The sequence below is a fragment of the Bacillus rossius genome, chromosome 8 (genome assembly GCF_032445375.1).
Source record: "Bacillus rossius redtenbacheri isolate Brsri chromosome 8, Brsri_v3, whole genome shotgun sequence".
Classification (NCBI taxonomy): Eukaryota; Metazoa; Arthropoda; class Insecta; order Phasmatodea; family Bacillidae; genus Bacillus; species Bacillus rossius.
In genome coordinates, this window is record NC_086336.1 from 49,257,401 (window position 1) to 49,279,803 (window position 22,403).

Here is a 22,403-nt window from a genome sequence, read left to right on the forward strand (position 1 = left end):
AGCCACCACGAAAGAGTAGAATTAGTGTTCTGGCACACTTACATAGAGTTTTTTTGCATACAATCCTATTTGAACAATCTACATCTATGTATAACAGTGATTGTAAACAAAGATGTACACAAAGTGTAGATAAAGTAAACATGTTTAACATGTTGAAGTTAACAGATAGACTTTTAAAACTTTTTTTTTACATTTATTGAATTTTAGAAAGCAAATGATATAAGCTGGAAATGCACCGTTCAGGAAATGGTATATGCAGGAAATAAATACAATGTCCTTATGGGGAAAATTTTGGGACTTAAAAAAAATGTGACATTATAAACAGGAACATTATAACAGGGTTCTACTATACTTATAAATAGAGACATTCATTTGTGGTTTCATTTTATGCTATAAAGTGGTATTATTTTTTGTCAAAAGTGGTGTTATTTTTCAAGTGAAATTTAAGTTATTTTCTCATTAATTAATATATTTATGTTCAAAAAACTTATATTTACTGGCATGTAAGATTTGGCAATAAACAAACACTAAACATACTAAAATATCCAAATATATCACTCATATCACTATTAGTCAAACAGCTTAGCAATCTGTAAGTTTAATTTTACTTTGATTATTCCTGAATTAAAAATTTTAACAAAAATGTAAATATGCATGCAAAATTAATTTGGCTACTAGCGAGTTTAAAATTGCTTAACTTACCTGTTGTGTTCCTAACATAACTTCACAGCAAACTTTAAACAGAGAAAGAAATTTTTAACAAACACTGTACATTTTCTTAAGTTCTAATATGTAGGCCTACCAAGCTCTGTTCAAGAACACTAGTGATGCTCAAAATAAAATGTAGACATGGTTTCTAGATTGGCCTGGCTCAAATTTGTTCTTCTGTTCGACAAAACACTGCTGTAAGCTGAAAGAAACCTTTCAGAATCAACATTTGAAGAAGGAAGCCAGATGGCTTCAAAACACTTTTTAGCAAAACTTGGATGAGACAATTTTACATTGGCCAGAGCTTTGAGGATGTCATATCCACCACTTTCGGTTACTTGTTTCTTTAAGTTGTTTTGTAAGTCCCTGAAACCACCGACGAGTTCTTCTGTACTTGCCATTTGCATTTCCCTTACACGCCGTAGTTTTGACACTGTGTTCGGGTCTACCTCTTCTGACAAGATACACTTTGGATCAAGAAACTTGATACTGTCAAAATTTCTCTTGTATGGATCAGCTGTCATAGAAGAAAGTTTGTCACGAGACAGTGCCACAGTTTTCTTGAGTGTCAGTTTTACAGAAGCACTAGTAGCTACACTCATTTAAGAGAAGTTCAGCAGTCCCATCAAAATAAATGCCCTGCAAAACATTTTCGAAACCTTCTTTCAAGTCATTTAGTATCCTGTATAATGTGTGGGCAGTTGGGTATGAAGCACCTTCCAACATCTTGATTGAATCAACAAGGGTTTTACCATGATCTTTCACAAAAGTAGGTAGCTAGGCAGTGAATTACTTCAGTGTCTTTTGAAGACAGTGACGCCAAATACTCCACACTTGCATTTTGTGTTGATTGTAAGTCTTCTGTCCTAACAAAATCAAGAATGTCATGAAAATGTTCAACCGAATAAAAAACACTCTTGAACCATGCATTCCACCTGGTAACAACAGGCAAAGGAAAGAGTGCACATGGTTTTCCATGCCTGTTTTCTAGGAAAGTGTGGAACAAGTGCTTTCGTTTTCTTGTGTTTATGAAAACGTGCTTGATGTTCGCAACAGCAGTGTTGAGTACTTTAAGTTCTTTTGCCCAAATGTTTCCAATAATGTTGAGTTTGTGTGCCCAACACTGAATGTGAATCAGACTGTCACCAATCACAACTTTCAATTTGCACATTTGGTCATGTATGGAGCTGAATCGGACACCAAACAATTAACATTTTCATACTGGACCTCATAAACTTTCAAAGACTCCAAAATTGCCCTGACACAATTTGTAGCATCTGCTGCTTGAGGAAATGGACCCCACACACAAATTCTGGAGTATCATCTTCACTCAAAACACGAAATAGAACAACAAACACACACCTTCCTATGCTGTCTGTGGTTTAATCACACATAATGTCAATTTTTTTTATCCTTTATTTTACATTTTACCTCTTCACATCTTGTATTCATTACTGCTCCAACATGTTTTTCTCGAAGTGTTCTGGCATGTGGTAGAACTCCAGCACCTTCAATGTATTTGTTCATCCATTCTCGAATGTTTGGATCATCAACCTTTTCCAAAGGTATATTTGCTTTTATAAAAGCTGTTGTTGTGTCCGTGATGAATTCTGTAGAAGTGTCTTTTTTACGTTTTACATCACGAAAAGACGATACAAGAGATACTTGTCTTTTGCTTGAAGTTCCAGGTTGTTTTTCTTCTACAAGATGCTTGTGTTTATCAGTACTGACGTGCTTTGTACACAAATCTCCTCTCTCCCAGCAAATGGACACGTTACAATACCGACAAAAAAACTGTGTTTTCATCACTCGCATAAAGCCCCTGGTTAGTAAATTCTAAAACTCGTTGCTTGGCAGCAATGTGTGGTTTTGGCATTTTTCTTACATAAAGTAAGACTATTTACTTTAATGCCAATCTTTTTACGAATATATATTTTTTGTATCACGTTGATTCCACTTTCGTCGGTATTTGTAAATGTAAACAAGCAATCAATGACGCCGTGCATACATGGTGTGTGCCTGTGCGAGCTGTACGCGAAACTAAATCGAGTTGTTGGTTTTCTTAGCAGTCGACTTCCTATACGTGATTCGAGAGTATCAAAGGTGACAAGATGGCGCATGCGCAACGAGATGTGACGTGTTTATATAATTATGTCTTCAACCAAAGTGCTAGTTTTCTTTTAAAACTAAACACATGTTACGGCTAAATAATATTGTATTTTGATTAAGCTGAAAACATTTCGCATACTGAAAATGATGTCTTATTTTGTACACCGAATATTCTTCGAAACTCAAAACCATCATAACGCCTGCTCCATGCCTTCAGTGATACCAAAAGCATAACCTTTTAACTTTCAGTTGAGGAAGAGAAATGTGAAGAATTCAAAATTAATGTTTTTAAGTGAGATTCTGATGGATGCGAAAAGGATTGAGCTAAATAAAGGTATTTAAATTGTTTATGATTTTAGACAGGTATGCAACGACTGTGATATTTGTTTGCCACATTTTTTTATAAATAGTCATAAATGATGTACCTACGACTACTATGCTGTAGTGACTATGCTGTAACAATCTGATTTACCAAACAAATTATGTGTTCGTAAAAACATTTACAACATTATCACAGATTTCACATTTTTGTTAGATAATTAACCTTATTTTTCTAAAGTGAAAAATTTGTTTTATTAAAAAAAAAAAAGCTGAAATTCGCATAAAAATTTATGTTATCGCAACTGCGAAAAATGCATGTCTCTACTTATAAAGGAGCCAAAATTTATAAAAAAAAAAAAAAAAAAAATGATAATATTGTTCTAATTAACTTATTTAAAGTTTTAACAGTGCTATACTGAAATATGGAAAGGATAAAATGAGAAAATAAAACTAAATCCTAGGTAGACAAAAGTATAATTTAATACACAGTAATCTTTACAAACCTTCGCTGTTCAAACAGTACAGATAACAAATTTAGGTGAACTGATTGAAAACTGCAGTAACAGAACCTTCCTTCAGATAGCTTGATTTTTCCTTTTCACAGACGACACTATAACATCTCACTCTTAGTTTGCAGGGGAGAAGACATTTTTACACTATAATGTTAATTTTGACTATCATCATGAAATATATAGGTAAAGAGTTAAATTTTTGTTTAAAATTTTAATATGCATATTTAAAGAAAAAAATTTAAGATTATAAAATAGTGTCTATTTAGTATCATTACAGTTGTTGTCATTCTGAAAACACTAATACAATACTATTATTTCATATGAGAAATTATTAGTAGCAGCCTGTTACTATAAATTTAAGGCATTCCACTAAATCATGTGCAACGCTCGAACATAGCCAAAACATAATATTAAATTGTAAAAAAAAAAGTTGTCGTCAAAGACATTTAAAACCAAGACGGCCACCTTCGGTTCTGCATCTTTCGAAGTAAAATTTTTTATGAAGCTTTAGACAAAAATGGAATATTTTCCTGATCCTTATTTCACTGCACACTGCAAACTATGGGTGACATACAGTAGAACCCCGATTTAACGAAGTGCTACGGTTACCGAAAAGGTTTACTCTAAATCGATGTTTCGTTAAATCCGATTTACCGATTTTCAATGACCCCCGCACTCATAATCGCGTACCTACGTTTCCATATCGTAGACAGGGTCGACGCTGATATCTAGTGCTGCCGTGCTATCTCAGACTTCGTCAACTTTCCATCTTCAACGTTTTTGATCTCGCTCGTACGGCCCCCGGTTCGTACGTACACCTCGGTCGTACATACAGATTTTTAGAAAACGTGAAAAATGAGGCATAAAAAAAAGTTTAAAAATATGTAAAGTGTAAGAAATACGTTAAAGTTTATTAAAATACAGTCGCAACCTGCAGCGTTTATAACAAAAACGAGCTACATACACATTGCGTCACAGTAAAAAATTAAAAAAAAAAGGCCGCAAATTGATGGAAATTTACCGTCCATAGCGCGCCGTACGCGGAGAAAGGTCATTGTACTCGGTCAGCTACTGTTACGGCGCGGCGTGGCCGCCGGCTGATTCTCTTTGTTCGCTCAGCTGCGCAGCACTTATAAAAAACGTATTCCAAAAACTAAACACCGCGCACAAAGCTCTTACTGAGAATATAGAGCTGCAGCAAACCGTATGTATTCGGTACTGAGTAACGGGTGCGCCATCTAGTAACGAGTAACGAAACGTTACACACGGCTGCATCTCGTTACTCGCATTTTTCGTATGTTTTACGCATGCGCGCGCATATTCGATGAATTTGCGTTACAAAGAACGATGTTTGTTTATTAAGTAAAGTATAATTTGGAAATTCGTCGTCAAAGTTTTTTACTGTTTATTAAAGGTATTGTGTGTGTAGACAAAGTTTGAGATTGGAACAGAAACAACGTAAGAAAGTATTGTTTACAAATTAGAAATATGTATGTTTTTGTTTTTTATTATCGCGTATTTTCACGTTTTTTTTGTTATTATCTTAAAAGAGATAATATAAAAAAGCCGCATTAATGAGATTTAATTGTTTCTTGGTTAACAAAAACTGTTAATTATCAAATATTGTTAATTGTTTATATTCTACTTATTATTATTTACGTGACGTCATAATGTACGCGTACGCAATACGACGTGATTCGTTGGTGCAACATAACATAGCTTTTTAATGCGGTTTCAGAAGTAACGAGTAACGTAACGATACGATAGTAACGAGTACTAATTGTTATAGTAACGAATACATACGAGTACGCTTTTTTTTGTTACTTTTACACATCTAGAGAATAATCATAATGGCGTATTGGTGTGACGTGGTCACAAGTTGAAAAAACCTGGAGGATGGGAAAGGGAATATTTGGAAACGTGTGATTATTGGCTAGCACTGTTACTATGCGGGCGTGATTGGAAGATAACGTGGTGAGTCAAGCCAGTGATGGAAAGGGGGAGGGGGATGCGGACAAAGACGTCATGTGTCGCGGACAGTCTATCTATCCAGGCGCGCGCAATGGCACGCACCTACGCAATTCAGTTACAGCGCCCGGAGTTTTTAAGCAATTTGAACAATTTTTTTAATTTTTTCGTATTTGGACAGATGATGCAAAGGCACATATTAATGTATAGTACCTCCATTCTATTACTGACACCACAGAGTGTATTTTTTAATAAGATTCCATTACTATTTACTTGCATTTTTTGGAAATCTATATTATTATTTTAATAAATTGGTGATTTTTGTTGGTTCCTGAAAACCTTTACGTTAAATCGCTGTTTTCGTTAAATCCGTGTTCGCAAAATCGGGGTTCTACTGTACATTATAGTACAAGCAACAAAGTACAGAAGAAAGAGAAGAAGGGAAAGGTTATTTTTGGGAGTGTCCTGTTTGCCTCTTTATCATCAGCAACATATTTTCTGTTATTTTCTGCAACATATTTTCTGTTATAAAAATTTTCAGCCAAAAAAATATATTAGAAGCTTGCAAAAAAAACCTAACAACATTTTACTACATAATTTTTGAAATTTTATCACACAGCAGTTTTTTAATAATACAACAAACACACCAGTACTGAGTGTATAATACACAAATACAACAGAGCATCTCTGTTTACTCACACGATGCTTTCTCTGGCGCTGCTGCGGACGTCAGAGAGTCTTATCCCGAGCGGCGATGTTCAATTTTCTTCATTTTTATCATTTTCTTTATCAGGGACCTTCATGCGGCAGAGGTAGCGCAGTTGCAGCATCCTGACCTCGTCCTTGTTGAACCTGACGACCCCCTCCTGGTTGTCGATGGAGAGCAGGCGACCCACTGCCTCGCGGTCCTCGCCGATGATCACCTTCACGTGGTCTCTGCTCTGCGGGGTGACGGGCTCCAGGTGCTCCGAGCCTATGTTCACCATCCGGTCCTTCTCGGGCAGCAGGAGCGAGCACATCCCGCCCTGCAGGGGAAACACTCGTCACATCACCGCTTAACGTTCTTCAATAATTGGATATTTTAGTACTACTAATAATAATTTAATAATAATAATAATAATTCACAGAAGCCTAGTTTAAAATTATTTATCTATGGCGGGGCAACGGAATCAGTGTTAATACCCAGTGCACCACGCACTCCGGCCAGAAAAGCGTACTACTCACAGAAATGCTGCGGATGATGCCGACCTGGCCTACGAGGCCCTGGTCGACGTGGGTATCCTTGATGCGCACCTCGATATCCACCGTGTGCCACTCCTGCAGCGGCAGCTGGTCCAGGCCTGGAGAAAACATTGTGCATTAACACTTGCTTACACCTGTTGGCAGCCATTTCGAAGCACATTCTGCAGAAGAACACTCAACCTACTCTAAAAATTGTAGTATGTACAATGAAAATACACACCAGTATGTTAATAAATTGTGTACATTAACATTAGTAAACAAAATGTTAAAATTACAATGACTTCATTAAATTCCTTTAGGGACGGAACTAGACTTTCGTTAACCCGGGGCAGAAATTGCAGCACTAAACGTACCAGGTATAATTTGTTTTGCAGCAGTACACATTCATTGTGAAAGTTAAATATTTTATCAAACCAGTGGTTGAACTTAAAAGTATGTTTTATTTCACGCACAGTATTTATCGCAGTAATACAGTGTTCAAGGGTCAATGCAAACACATAAGATAAAAAAAACCTCATTTTAATTATGTCACATTGTTAGAATTACAACAAATAAAATTATTGCACAAAGAACAGCTTTTCACAAGCAAACTCACTATAAACAGAGTAATAAAGATCTCCATTGAAAACATGATTACTGATGATGACGATGAGTACAATCCATATATTAGTAGATATAGTAAAACTATTATTGTATTCACTAGGGATGGGCCGGTCGAATCCTCGAATCCCACCGAATCTCTAGTATTCGAAAGATTCGAAATTCGAGGGAAAAGATTCGGGATTCGAGGAAAAATATTGATGTAAATGTAGTAGTACTTTAAAAACTTAAATGCTTACAATTTACTTGGCCTGTTTACGTTTTCCTTGGAACACATCCTATTGAGGTACAGTAGAACCTCGTTAATACGTGATGGTCAGGACCGAGATAATCACGGATTACCGAATTTCACGGACTAGCGATTAAAAGCCCGGAAGGTCTTGTCAAGCTTCTCAGACACCGGCGTGCATCTGGGTTAAGGCCGTTCACGGTAAGGCCGGCCGTCTTCGAATTAGTGTCTCGGCTTAAAAAAATACAGCACTGCCTAGCCATTAGTTCACGGTCATTTACAACAGCCGAAGAGAGAAAGATAAGATCGTGCTGACCTTGCACCCTCCCCCCTCCTCCTCGTACAGCCGAATGCCAGCCAGACACGTTACTCGCCAGGCGCCTGCCGTGCCTTGGGGGTGGAAACAAACAAAGGGAGACAGGAAGCAGAAGTCAGGACATCCCCCTCAAGTTTAAAGAGTGACAAATGTGACAGCTGAAAGGGGGGGGGGGGGGGGGGGGGGCGCGCGACACAGAGGGTCAGTACAAACAGCGTTGCAGATTTTTTTGCGACCCACGCGATGGCTTGTAGTGTTTGCCGGCCGCCGGCCCGTGTGACGTTAATTTTAAGCGCTGACAATTTTTACTTCTTTTTTTTATTCTCTTTTAAATCGTCCCGGATTATACGATTCCCGAATTAGCGCATCACGGATTAACGAGATTCTACTGTATTGTACTTTTAATTTGTTATTATATAAAAAAAATTATGAAGCATGTACTGAGTTGGGAAACTTACTTTATATTCATGAACATGGATGCATTGTCGCTACATTGGCATTAAATAAGGCATAAATCACATATTTATTCTCAGAATATGCTAAAAATAAAATAAAGCACATTTAGGATCTAGACTAAAATATGAATCTTTTTTTTTTTTTTTTTTTTTTTTTTAATAACTTTACTGAGAAATCTGTTACTTAGTAATACAACAATAATGCCGACTTTCATCACAAGTTACGGTCGCACATGTAGTAATAACACTGAAATAATGAATGACACAAATTAATACATAATACAATTATTATTTTAATCGCAATTCAATTTTAAATATTCTGATACACGTTCTATTTATGAATTTTTTTAGGACCAAGTTTGGTTTGTGTAGACTACCAACGTTAAAATATGTATTATCTGAGAATTCCATGATGGCCAACCAATGAATTTGTTAGCCAATTATTTTGAGCAACATAAAAAATAACTAATATTAATATAAAAAAATTTAACGGGTAAACTAGAGAAAACACCCCGTCACTTTTAACTTCGGGCATATTAATCACTATGCTTTAGTGAGGCTTAATTTTAAAATACGCACGACAATATTTCTTATGGCATAAAACCATTGAAGCCAAGGTGGCGCCTTTCAGTTTCCATTAAATATTTCAGGAAAGCATTTACCTTCATTTGGGACTTTAAACAAATGTCAAGTTGGTAACAACAAAATATTGTTCCGTCGGATGTTGAATTTCGTTTTCCGATTTCCGTGGATACATGAATCACTGTACTCACAGATAATGCCTGAATGCCTTAAATCCACCAAGTCGGATTCTACAGTAATTGATGAAGTGACCAGATTCTTACGTGATACTACAGTTAACCCAGAAATAAACATTCTCGAATACTGGAAAACTCAGTCTGTGTGTTCACCCAGGCTACATTAACTGTCCAAAAAATATTTGTGTTCACCACCTGCGACAGTGTTCTCTGAACGTTTGTTCAGCACTGCAGGAAACATATGTGACCAAAAACGGAATCGTCTTGATCCAGACCGTGTCAAAATCCTTGTTTTTTTAAATAAAAATTTAAAGGGTTAAATAATTCTGCATAATGTTGAATTTTTTCTCTTAACTTATAAATTATTTTATAATTAACCCTTGAGAAATGGATTCGGATTCGAGGGGTGGATTCGAGGTACTGTTTGGGATTCGGATTCGAGAAAAATGGGATTCAAACCATCACTAGTATTCACCTTTTTTTTTCTTTTCACATTTTTTTGTAGTCTAAAACAAATGTGTCGGTCCATGCTACGCCCCTTCCAACACAGAGATCAAGCAGGCTTCCCTACCACCCTGACCCCTTCTTAAATGTCCCTTCACATACCATTAAGAAACAAACATATTCATCAATGAATCAATAATTTTTTTTGTCAGTTTCTGTATTTAGTCCCTAATTACTGTCTCTACTCTCTTTTGCTAGTTGTGTGTCCAACTACAATTAAATGCCATAAAAAAAGAAACTGAATAAAAATTTTACAATTAGTTCTGTGTAAATAATGTTGTTCTTAAAATAAAAACAAAAGTATGTGTAACTCATTACACGCCATAGAAGTGAAACTTCTTTAGCAATTCAAACCTTGACTCGTAAGAGGTAAAATGGCAGAGAGAAGAGAGAGCGAGAGAGAGAAGATAATTTTCTAAAAATGATTAATAACAATAAATATTACTCACTGTTGAAATACACCATAAAGAAAAACTAAGCGTGTTACTGTTTCTTCAAACCATTCTGTCATTTGGAACACATCAAGTCTCTAAACGAAATATGAAATGCATAGCAGGTAGCGCTTTCTGTGTGGGAAATGAAGGGACTGACCCAAAAGCGCTCTCTATGCTGCTCGTTGAACAAGGAGGAATGTGAGCGTGCTGGAAGCAAATATAAAATTCAAGGCATTCTCAGCTGACTCTATAGGATACCTATATCTATTTTATGAAACATGTGCATGCGCACACACTTTGTTTTATTAATTTGTTCACCTATTTCTCTCAGTTCTACTTTTTTTTTGAGTGGGGGATGAATCATTATACAAAGAGAGGAAAGAAAACAAGCCCAGCTACATATACAGCACAGTGCTCTCTTTGTATCTCTTTGGCCAAGTACCTTATTCTATGTCCTTTTTGCACCAGAAACATTTCTAAAACAATGTTTCACGAAAATGTTGCATTACAATTTGGCTTTGAAATTTTACTCTCATCGCGCCCAAAGAAGTTTCACTTCAAAAGAAGAAAAAAACTGGAGGACAGCAATCCTGCCTGTTTCATCCCTGAGATATTAGTTAAAATAAATTTGTCATACTGCTCAAGTGGACCAGGGTGTTGCCCCTGAACTAAATCGAGAACTCCACATACCTGAGCCAGGTGTCTGAGGGTTATAAGGAGAATGCATCGTCCCTGGTGTCATGGGGCTGTAGCCCATCGGTGAAGGTGTTCCGTAAGGGACACCACTGGTAGGCGAGGGGGTATAGCCCGATGGGCTAGGAGTAGCAACATATCCAGACGGAGTACCTGAAAAACACACACGCACACAACATTTTAAGTGATCGCCTGTTACGTTCAGTGTGAAAACACATTACAAAATTGTTACCAGTGATGAGTGATACGGATAAAAACTAATACCGATCGAATCACCAATACATTTCTTTAACAGATCCATAACCCGATACAAAACCAATTAAATACTTTTTTTCACTGGACAGTGAAAGTCTCCAGAAAGTCAATATTTGTAAGAAATAAGTAATTACCTTAATAACATTCTTTCATGTGGTCTGCAGTGTAACCTACTTTCTGCAAGAAGGGCATGGATTTGATAAACCTCACAGTCAATTACGTTGTGTGTAAAGATGTCATGAGTGATAGTATGTACAAATGTTTCAATACTGTTGTTCCACGATTGCAAATCGTTAATTGATTTTCCTTATGTACTGCAGTTGCTTTATTTTTGAACTGGCCAGAGGAATTAGGTTACCAAAAGTTCTTTTCACAAATGGGTGCCAAAACAAGTGCAGGTTCAACGTTGTCTTGTCTTTTGCACTATCATGAAAAGAAAAGGAAAAATTTCTTTAAAACAAAATTAAGATTGGAGAACATAAATTGGGTTCGGGCAGTTACTACAGAGATGAACTCATCACTTTATGTAGTGGATGCACATGCCTTTGCCACACAATGTCAAGAAATTCAAGCAACCTTTTTGGAACCAAATAATGTTAGTGCTACACGGTAATGGATATAAAAATAACATTAGAAGTTTATTTTTAAATACAAAATAAGATTGAAAGATTCCTATACCAACTGAGCCTGAAAGGTGAAACTAACCTCTAAAACAACAGTAACCTGCAGAAAGTTTTCACTGGGGCATTTCAACTGCACAATTTTCGATAACCAAAATGCTTTAAAACCCAAACTAAATGACAAGTACCTCCAGCTCATTAATATTTCAAAACCAACCAGGAGCTGATAGTTTGGAACTAGTTTGACACTTCGGCATTTCGGTTTTTGACGATGGTTTACAAAAGCTTATGGAATCGTAAAATAAATGGTAAATTATAATAACTAGGGACGGGACAGTCAAATCCTTAATATTTGAAGGATTTGATATTTGAGGAAAAATATTTGAAGAAAAATATCAAAGGAAATAGAGTAAATTAAAAATTATAGCCTCTGAAATTAACTAGGTCAATTTTTTTCTTCATACACACCCTGTTACCATGCCTCAAGATATTGTACTTTTAACATTTAATTATACAAATAAAATTATAATATGTATTGATTCTAGAAAATTAGTTGGTGAAACAATCATTCAAGGGTAGAATATTTCAAAACCATAGTTAATCTTTTTAATTTACGTAGTGTACATTATTTAATTGACCTTTGACACCTAGATTCGGATTCAAGAAAATTGGGATTCGACACATCACTAATGATGTAAAAGTGAAGCTGAAGTGTAAATATGTAAGTTTCATATACAATAAAAGTGTAATCTATATTCCTGATTATTTTAAACCAGTCAGTCCATGGCTGGTTCTGGGTTAGCACTCGTGCTACACAGATGGTATATGGATGCCATTACACCAAGTGCTATGAAACAACTCTGCACAAAATTCCAAGCACATGTGAGTTATCTAGACGTAGTTACCTTGGTAGCCAGTAGGAGATGGTGATGGCTGGTACGGAGAGTACGAATGTTCGGAGCCATACATTGTCCCTGGAGTCTGTGGGGTGTATGGACCACCTGCCGCAAAGCCTGGTGTGCCTGAAACAAAATGAATGATTTGTATGCAGCAAATATACCCTGTTTGATCGCATAATACTCAAACCAATTTTTTAGGGCGTCAAAATTTGGAGAAAAAAAATTCTCACACAAACGTTGCATTATGTTTTTGGTCCATAGGTTAGATTCCGAGGGCTTTGTGTAGGTAGTTTTCGAATATATAAAAGATGTATTTTGAACTTGAAATCTAATATTCATTTGGACATTACCACTTACTTATTTAACAGATATACAAAGTAGTCTCACGTGTAAATTTTCTTTAAATACGTTTTCAAACATTTTAACCTTTATCTGTTCGTCTTCGTCGCCGCTGTGTACCACATATAAAAATGTAGCCAGTGCTAGTTGGTATCATTCATATTTTGTTATGTTGATTACCATATGTCATCGAACATCGATATCGATAGCTCGCCGATTGCATGCAACGTGCGTATTTGTCTAATGCCGAGTTAATTACATTTAAAAACCTGCACTCTTTCGTGGTGTGTACTACGATGATAGTTATGCATTATTTCTGGATCAAATTCGGGTCACTGTTTTTGTTTTTCTATTTAAAGTTGAACAAAATGTTTTTGTTGCATGGCTTATTAAATTGTTTAGGTGCTTTTGTATACTCTACTTTTAAAATAAATGTACTTTCTGTGAATAGGCATTTGTTATGAATAACTGTCACTATATAAAAAAAAAAAATTTTCGCATAAAAATTGCAACCCCTACTTTTCAAACTCTATTTTAGTATGAAATGTGCAACGACTATGCAATAAAACATAGTAAAAAGTAAAAGAATCTGGGATAATTTCAAGTCCGATGCTTTAGAGTAAAACATCTACAATAGTTACAGATAAACTTTTATGGTATAGTCTAATTTTGTTTTTAAAAAAGAATATTTTTTAATACTTATTCCTCCAAAATAGTGTAATGTTGTCATGCTGCATTTTGACAATAAAATATAAGGTAATAAGTAAGGACACCTGTATTTCGCGAATACATTTCGTGTCAAGGTATTTCACAAAATACTGTAGCTTTTCTCCTGTTGTTATTGGCTGAGGTCGGTGAGAGGTGTCGTCCCGCTCTTGACGGGCCAATGAGAATGTTGTCACCGTACTGCTGCACCCTCACAATTTGCCATGACTCTAAGAAAAAGCTACAGTGTTTTGTGAAATACCTTGACATGAAATGAAATTGCGAAATACAGGTGTCCCTAGTAATAAGTTAGTCTAAAACAGCATTCAGAATTTAAAAAAAAGTATTTGTAGTTTAAAAGTGATTCAATAAGAAATGCACAATCAAACTAAATAATTTTTATATATATATATATATATATGCACTTTGATACAAACGTTGTAGGGAAAAAATGACATTTTTTGAATTCCAAACATTAATATAGAACTTTTTTTCCTTGTGATATGACTTAAGTTTTGGTTGGAGGCGCAATAACTCACTCGGGTTGTAACTGGGTGAAGGTGATGCTTCATCCAAGGAAAAGCTGTCGAAGTCGTTGTTTCTTGCTGGTGTGTTGGTGACCGTGGGGTCCCAAGCGCCTGTCTGCCCTGGGGTGCGTGACCCGTCGTGGGATGGAGTCATGCTCCCGTAATGAGGGGTGCGAGATCCAACTGAAACACCCAAATGCACTCGTGTTGTATTTGTGGTGATATCTCAGAAGCATCGAAAAGAGAAATCGTAACATTGAAACCAGCATACTCACTTTCGTACATAGGTGTTTGCGACCCATGCATTGGTGTTTTGCTGCCATCGCGGTACATAGGGGTGTTTCCTCCAATGCCATAAGATGGAGTGCGGTTGTAAGATGAAAAGGATCCATCCTACCAAGAACAAATCCATAGTATAAACAGAATTTGTTTGCAAACAATTCCTTATGTAAGGTGGTATATATAAGACGACATATTGATCCATACTGATACTGTAATTTACCTGAACCCCCCCCCCCACGCAAGTGCCATTGCAATTGTGCGCTTACGGATGCAAAAATTCACATTAAAAAAAACAGCGCTACTTCAAATTTATGACCGCGCTACTTCATATCAATGCAGTAATTTATTGGTGTTGTTGCTTCAAAACTGCGCTAATCGAACAGTGTTACTTCAAGGGGCGGGTGTATTTTATGGCCGTAAAAGATCTTGCAAGTGATTGCTCTTACAGTAAAACGCCTTTAATCCAACATTCAATGATCAATCACATTCTGTGATTCTGCACCAATTTAAGCAATGGGTCTGCATTTATTTCGGGTGGAATCCGGCTGCTGACCTAGACTGCTATGTCGCACTGCTGCCTTGCTGACGTTTTTATTTCACTCAGTTTATTGTTACTGTCAGTTTTTATTTCAGTACTGTTCTTCCTGTTTTACAGCGGGTAACATTTACCTTGAATGAAGACATCTAAACACAGACACAGTGTGATACCAGAGGATTTTTTAAACAGTAACACACATCTAAATTTTTTCTTTCTCTAGTGCAGCATATTACAACTTGTTTTGAATACTTTTTTAATGTATATTAATTTTTCTTTCGTATTCTAGTTAAAAACTATAGAACTTTAATTAGCCAACATGGACTTGGTCCCTTATGTGCTGGAAAGACCTTTGCGTGAATTTTTACTGCAGTTAAATAAATAATATTTAGTGAATATCTGCTGAGAAAAATTTGACAAAACTTAAAATGCAATAGAGCTAGTGTGATAAATTAACAGGAATAGCCCTAAAATGATAGTAATGACAAGATGATGAACTAATCAACATGACGTACAAAACAGATACTTACGATGTTTGGAATTAAACACGTACTTTTCTTACGAGGGTTGTCCAAGATTAAAGAACATTTGTCATTTTCAGTGGTACGGACTTAAGCTTGTAGGACGTACTTCCCCCTCCACAACGGGCGGTTGTTCGGCTTGTTGGTTTATCCAGTCTGGCTGTGACTGCTGTTAGAGATGGACGCTCTTCTGCTGTCTCCCGCCAAATGTGAAGTGCGCTCTGTTATTCGCTTTCTCAATGTGGAGAAGGTCCGCCCAGTTGAAATTCATTGTCATCTGACAACCATTAATGGCGATGTGATTAAACAGCGTAATGTTACAAAGTGGTGAGCTGAATGCTCGCGCAACAGAACCAATATGCAAAGCGAGGAATGGAAGGGGGACGAGATCTTCAACTGATGATGCAATGTTAGAGAAAATTCAGGCTAAACTTCATAAAGACCGTCGTCTGACAGTCCAAAACCTTGCAAGTATGATTCCAAAAGTCAGCAAATCAACGATTAAAATGGACAAATTGAAGTATAGAAAGGTGTGCATTTGTTGGGTGCAGAAAATATCGACAGACGTTCACAAGGAAAAAAGTGTGGATAGTGCTCAGAAATTTTTGGACCATTATGAAAGGGAAGGAGATGATTTTTTGAACTCAATCATTGCATGTGATGAAACATGGGCTTACCATCACAATACTGAGTTCAAAAGACAATCAATTACAAGGCACCACCCCAGTTCACCTCGCATCCAAAAATTTCATCAGACAATCTCCTACAAGAAAGTCATGGCAAACGTGTTTTGGGATCGAAAAGGAGTTCTTATCATCGTATTTTTGCCAGAAGGGAACACAATCAATGCTGATCGGTGATCGTTATTGTGAAACGTTAAAAAAACTTCGAAGAGTGATACAAAACAAGTTAAGAAAGAGGTTGAGCAAGGGCATTAGTTTGTTGCATAACAACACCCGCCCCCATACAGCAGCTGTAACTACCGTGCTCCTGCAATCTTTTAAGTCGGATGTCCTTAGCCTCCGGTTTACAGCCCTGACCTGGCGTCCAGTGACTTCCCTCTCTTCCTTCACCTAAAGCAACATTTGGCCGGGAAACACTTCACGGCCGATGAGGAAGTCCAGGAAGAGGTGTCAAGCTGGTTGCAAATCTCAGCGGGAGATTTTTATGACAAAGGGATGAAGGAATTTGTTTCCTGATTCAAGTAGGTGCGTTGAACTTGCCAGAGATTATGTACGACAATAGTGCAGACATGTATGAACAACACCATGTACAAATTTTGTACAAATCAAATTTCCCTGATTTTTAAAATGAAGGTCTTTAATTTTTTGACAACCCTCATACAATGTTACAACATTTTCATGACCAAAGCTGCTGATGAAATAAAATAAATACTTTCATTACGAAACACAGGATGAGCAGAGCCCATAAAAACTCTGACGTGAACAAACTGGCAAACTGAAGAACTATTTCTAACAGTTATTAAAAATTATATTTACTGTTCACTGTAGAGTCTCAACCAAGTTAATGAGACCGCAGCAACCTGGTGGAAGCAAATTCTCAGATAACATGGATATAATTCCAAAATCGTCATGATTTTCAGTTGGCCCAGTGGCATCAATTCTAGCTTTTATCCAGTGTGAATTATTTCCCACCACATCTTGATTCATTTAACCAATAAATGGCATAATTTTATTTTATTAAGACTTCCAACAAAAGGTAGTTACATTTCCAGGTACTCGAGCAAATTTTTCAACAGTGTTTGCCAGGAAAAGCACTTTAGGTCTGCTCTGACAAAATGGAACCTTAGTCAGTAGAAACTCTACTATTGACAACGAAAATGCTGGGAAAGCCAACACTACGGCACACCGAGCATGGCCGCATGGCCCGACCTTCGTGAGGACTCCAACGCTGGCGATATGCGACCTGTCCACGGAGATGGTCTGGCAGGTGGAGTGCAGCTCGACACGGGCGGTGTTATCCGTCGCGTCCTTCACTATGCCCACATTGCCTGAGACAAACCAACTGCGTTTTCAGATATGCCACTACGTTTTACTCTACGTCAGATTTACAACAGTTGACCCGCACACAAATACAAGACATGGAAATAAACTGGCAAGCTATTAATATCTTTGAACCTTGAGATTAAAAAAAAAAAAACTAATACAATTTAATAAATTATAGTTACCTAGTTAAGAAAAAATGTCACAAACTTACAAAATAAAACAAATAGGGACTTCACAGAATTTAAAATTAAAAAAACATTCTAATAAATTTTGCAGTCATGTAAGTTTGAGAGTGCAGTTTTCTTTAATGCCTTTTTTACTTCTTTGGAGAACCACTTGGCTAGTTGCTACCAATGAGTAACTGTTCAGCAGATTTCAGTTACATCCACCCTACTGTTTGTTATTTGTTTAATGGCTATACATAAAGCGCAAAGAATATATAAATATAGATATCCAAAACAATAAACATTATGTTCCAAATTGAGAATATTGAATTATTTTCCTGTTAGAGAATTTAAATTGGTCAAATAAATGGTATTTTCATTGCTAATTAATGTTCCCCCCCCCCCTCCCCCAATTTCACATCGTTTTATTTTTAAATTTAACATTGTCAATATTAAATGTGTAGAATTTTTTAATGGCTTTACTTCCACAAAAAAAAGAAAACACATCCATCACATATTTTTTTTGCATAAATATCTGTGTAAGTTATATTTTTTAACGTTTTTTTTTGTGCACCAATGATACGGAGAAAAATAATGAATTACTAACAGAAATTTTTAAGGTTTGAAGGCAATGCTACTGGTAACTTCATATTATTATTTTAGTTAATTTCAAAAAAAATAGTAATTTAAATTAACCTAGGTTTTAAAATTTTAATAATTGAATTGTGAGGGTTTTGATAGCAAAATTAAAAGAAAAAATCAGAAAGAAATTTAAAGTACACCATGAACTAGCCTGTGGCATTATCTCTAAACCTAAAAACTTTTAGTTCTGTAATCCATTTCAATCTACTAGTTGGTGCTGTCAATGAAAAAACATTAAAAAGTTACTTTGGCGGATAAGTATCCACAAAAGTATGCTTTTTTTTCCTTCTTCATTTTGTGAAAGTTAAGCCACTCAAAAGGTTTATAGGTTCAAAAACGTTTTAAAGTAAGTTTGAAATAATGACTGCACGGAACAAAGTGCCTGAAGACAATTACTAACTAATTTTTTACAATGTACGTCTGTCTACATGCAAGGGCATCAACATGTTTGACTATTAAATGACTGTATAAAGCAGCGCTAACATTCCTGGTAAAACAAAATCTAATTACAAGCCTTCAACTTTCAACCTGCACAAAAGGTAAAGGCTAGGGATGGGGCGAATCCTGATTTCCTCGAATCCGAATCCTAACTCAAATCCTCGACTGGAATTGCCGAATCTCGAACCCAAACCTTTTAACAGATGATGTTCACATATCTAATGTAAGTGTGATGTATTCTGCTTGCACTAAAAGTCCCTTGACTTTATCACATGTAGTTTGGTACATTTCTGGTATAGCTTAAGTGTATATAAAGACAAAAACATTTTTTCTTGAGAAATTTCAGTTTTAGTACAGATTAGCGGTTGGGATTTTTTCTATAAATAAGCTAGAGGTCTGCGAGCCTAAGAATTTTACTTGGAGCCGAGCTCGAGCATTTGTGGTACAGTTACACTTTTGGGAAATTATTTTTATCTTAAACTTAGTATAATGTTTGAATAAAGTATTAAAATGAAGTGGGCTTATTAATTTTGGGTAACTATTTACAGTGTGTGTTTACATTTTGCACTGCTAGAAAAAAATATTTTTTTTCCATTGAATCATACCTGTTTCCATTGGTTCATTAGTAACTTATATCATCCAACTAACATAACCAAGTATATGTTTGTGTAAATGTAACACATCTTTGGAATAATATCATCCTTGTCAATTTTTCTGGAGTCCTTACTGAGCTTCAACAAACTTAGCACCAAAAATCATGTTGATTGAAAAGTACATTCACATTGTTTCAACATTTCCACTTTTCAGCACAATAATTCTGAGAGATTGTCACAGAGTATTAAATTCTGTTCTTTAATCTATCATACAGAACAATAATTTGTTCTGCACGTTCAGGAGTTAAATTAGCTCTACGATTGGAGATAGTGTTTCCAGCAGAAGAGAAGCGTCTCTCGCTGGCAACCTGCTTGGCTGGAATTCTTTAGTAAAATTGCTTAACCTCAAAATTAGTGCCATAAATATCTGTAACTGGTCATTAAAGTTTAATCAATTGAAAGTAATAAAAATAAAAGCATTTTACTTCATTCAATTTACACTTGCAAATAAAACACACACACATAAACCTACATGGAAATTAAAGTCTTTTTCAATATCCTGAAGTCTGAAATATGTTTACTCATGTCATTAAATGTAGAGCTGTATTGAAGAAGCCGATTTTGCCAATATTTAGTTGAATCGGCATTTCTGCCTACTTCCGATACAGTACGCTTGTTAATTTTCGGCCGATATTACTGAAAAACGAAAGAGACTGCCATAACCTAAAAATCCACGAGTACCATTTTCACTTTTCGTAGTAATACTGCATTCTTTCACATCACATTATTTATTAGCAAAATGTGCCAACCGTACATATCAAAGTTTTTTAACATCCTTTTTTTTTTTCAACAATGTTCTTTAATTTAATATGTCATAAATAAATAATACATTACTATCACGGTAAATATACATCTCGGTTGTTACGGTAACTATAGTACAAATATGGTAGCTATCATGCTTCTGTAGTAATTATGGTATTCTACAAAGAATATTGTTCTTATTATGGTAATTATCTTAAAATATATATTGGGTTTGTACTGTAGTTATGGTACATCATCCATATTTCTTCGTATGTTGTTCATTTGTCTTTTCTTCATATTTTACGTGCGCCATTATTTGAGACAGGAAGTTTCAGAAAAAATTTTAACGAACTTTATATCACACATTTAATGGCGTAAATGATGAGACCTCGGGCAATTTAAATGCTTTATACGGAAAAACCTACCATGCGGGACCTCGTAAGCGAGTTTTACTGTATTTTTTTTTTCCGTAAATAGTAAAAAACCGAATCCTGTGACGAATCCTATGTCAGACCCGCCGAATCTTCGAATCCCTAGGATTCGGCGGATTCGGCGGATATTGGATTCGGTCGCCCCATCCCTAGTAAAGGCACTGACCTTTGTAAGGGCCGCCCGTGATCTTGATGGTCTGGCCGATGAACTCCCTGTCGCGGCGTATCCCGCCGCCCCTCCCTCGACCGCGACCTCGGCCCCCGCTCGGGTGCAGCGGGGACGAAATGCGAGGGGACATGAAGCCTGCCAACGTCGGCGCACCGAGACCTCCCGGATTGATGTTAGCCTGCGACAATCGTAGCTCCACCAAGCTAATACTTACACTAACAAAAAACAAAGCGGTACACATATATGCAATCTATAAGCATACATCAATTTAAAACATTTAAAACTGCCTGACTACGCACATGACTGGATATCAGACATTCAATATTGTGATATAGACTTTCAAGTAATTCAAGATAGATGCCCAAACTACAGTTAAACCCTCTAAAGAAAACCCCACTTAAGAAATTTTACTTCAAAATAAGTTTTCAAAATTGGTTGTCTGTAGTCAGTTTACGGACGATAGTTTAATGTGACGTCATAACAAAACATTGATGAAATGATTGATCCAGAAGAAAAGGAAATATCATATTCGGCCTGAGACAGAGCCGTAATAGGTTTTTACAACCAAACCATTTAGGCATTAAAAATATTATATTCTTTGAGGAAGAATTTTTTTTAAATTTTTCTATCTTTTGCATGATAAAATCTACCTCTGCATACTTTTATGAATAAAATTGAATCATTTTTAATGAATTATCACTATTTTGTATGGATACAAAGAGTGAAATGAAATGTGCAATTGAATTAATAAATTTACTTTTATTTGCATTCATTAATTCAAATATATTTATTACTTTTGAAATGTTGCGTGCGCCGTATTTATTTTTACAAGTACAAAAAAAAAAATTTGCAGCTGCCGGGTTTTGAACCGACAACCTTTAGTTTAAAAGTTAGCTATGCTAACCACACGCCCATGAGGCCATACTAAAGTAATGTAGTTTCAGATGTTATATATATATTTATAAAAATTTTGTTCACAGTAGGGGAATAATATTAACACGATTTTATAACAAATACGCATTCCAAATACACCAAACTTATTTATAATGTGTTACAATATTTTTTAAAACATTGTGCAAAAGATCCCGGGTGTAATTTGAATTATTATGTGTAACTGTAAAACACCATTGTTGGTTCAAAACATATTTGAATTTTCAACATTACTTTTAAATAACCGTACCGATTGTGCTGAAAATCGGTGGACGATCGTTAAATTACATAATATTAATAATTCAAACAACGAAAATATGATTGAAAAGTCAAATCGATGGTTGTTCCAATCGAGTGGAAGAGAGATGCCACACATGCGTACAATGAGCATGAAGAGAGATGCTACGCATGCGTACAATGAGCAAAAAGGACACATCCGTAGTGGGACACTTTTTTGTGCGTGCAGCCGGCGTTCATCGATTTATTAGACGTTGTCACGTCAAAAATTTATCACTTGGCCTATTAATACATACATTTTTACCCTTTACTAAAATTTCCCTGTTATAAGTATAAATATCTAAGTACCTTGAGTAACTTCTTAAAAGGGATATGGCGAAACATCTGGATACACACACACACACACATGCATGCATATATACACACACACACTCATGCATGCATGCATATATACTCTCAC

At 36.0% G+C, this 22,403-nt stretch overlaps 1 protein-coding gene across 1 annotated transcript in view; it reads right to left on the reverse strand.

Moving 5' to 3' along the window:
* Positions 1 to 3,596: 3,596 nt before the first annotated feature.
* LOC134534889 (transcription elongation factor SPT5) overlaps positions 3,597 to 22,403 on the reverse strand; it is a 42,784-nt gene continuing 23,977 nt past the window's right edge. Inside the window, exons 14-21 of the mRNA XM_063373563.1 lie at positions 20,774 to 20,954; positions 17,425 to 17,543; positions 14,470 to 14,587; positions 14,207 to 14,377; positions 12,630 to 12,746; positions 10,847 to 11,002; positions 6,843 to 6,958; positions 3,597 to 6,643 (exon numbers count right to left, since the gene is read on the reverse strand). Coding sequence (XP_063229633.1) covers positions 6,377 to 6,643; positions 6,843 to 6,958; positions 10,847 to 11,002; positions 12,630 to 12,746; positions 14,207 to 14,377; positions 14,470 to 14,587; positions 17,425 to 17,543; positions 20,774 to 20,954 — 1,245 coding nt within the window. The 3' untranslated portion in view covers positions 3,597 to 6,376. The remainder of the gene's footprint in view (positions 6,644 to 6,842; positions 6,959 to 10,846; positions 11,003 to 12,629; positions 12,747 to 14,206; positions 14,378 to 14,469; positions 14,588 to 17,424; positions 17,544 to 20,773; positions 20,955 to 22,403) is intronic.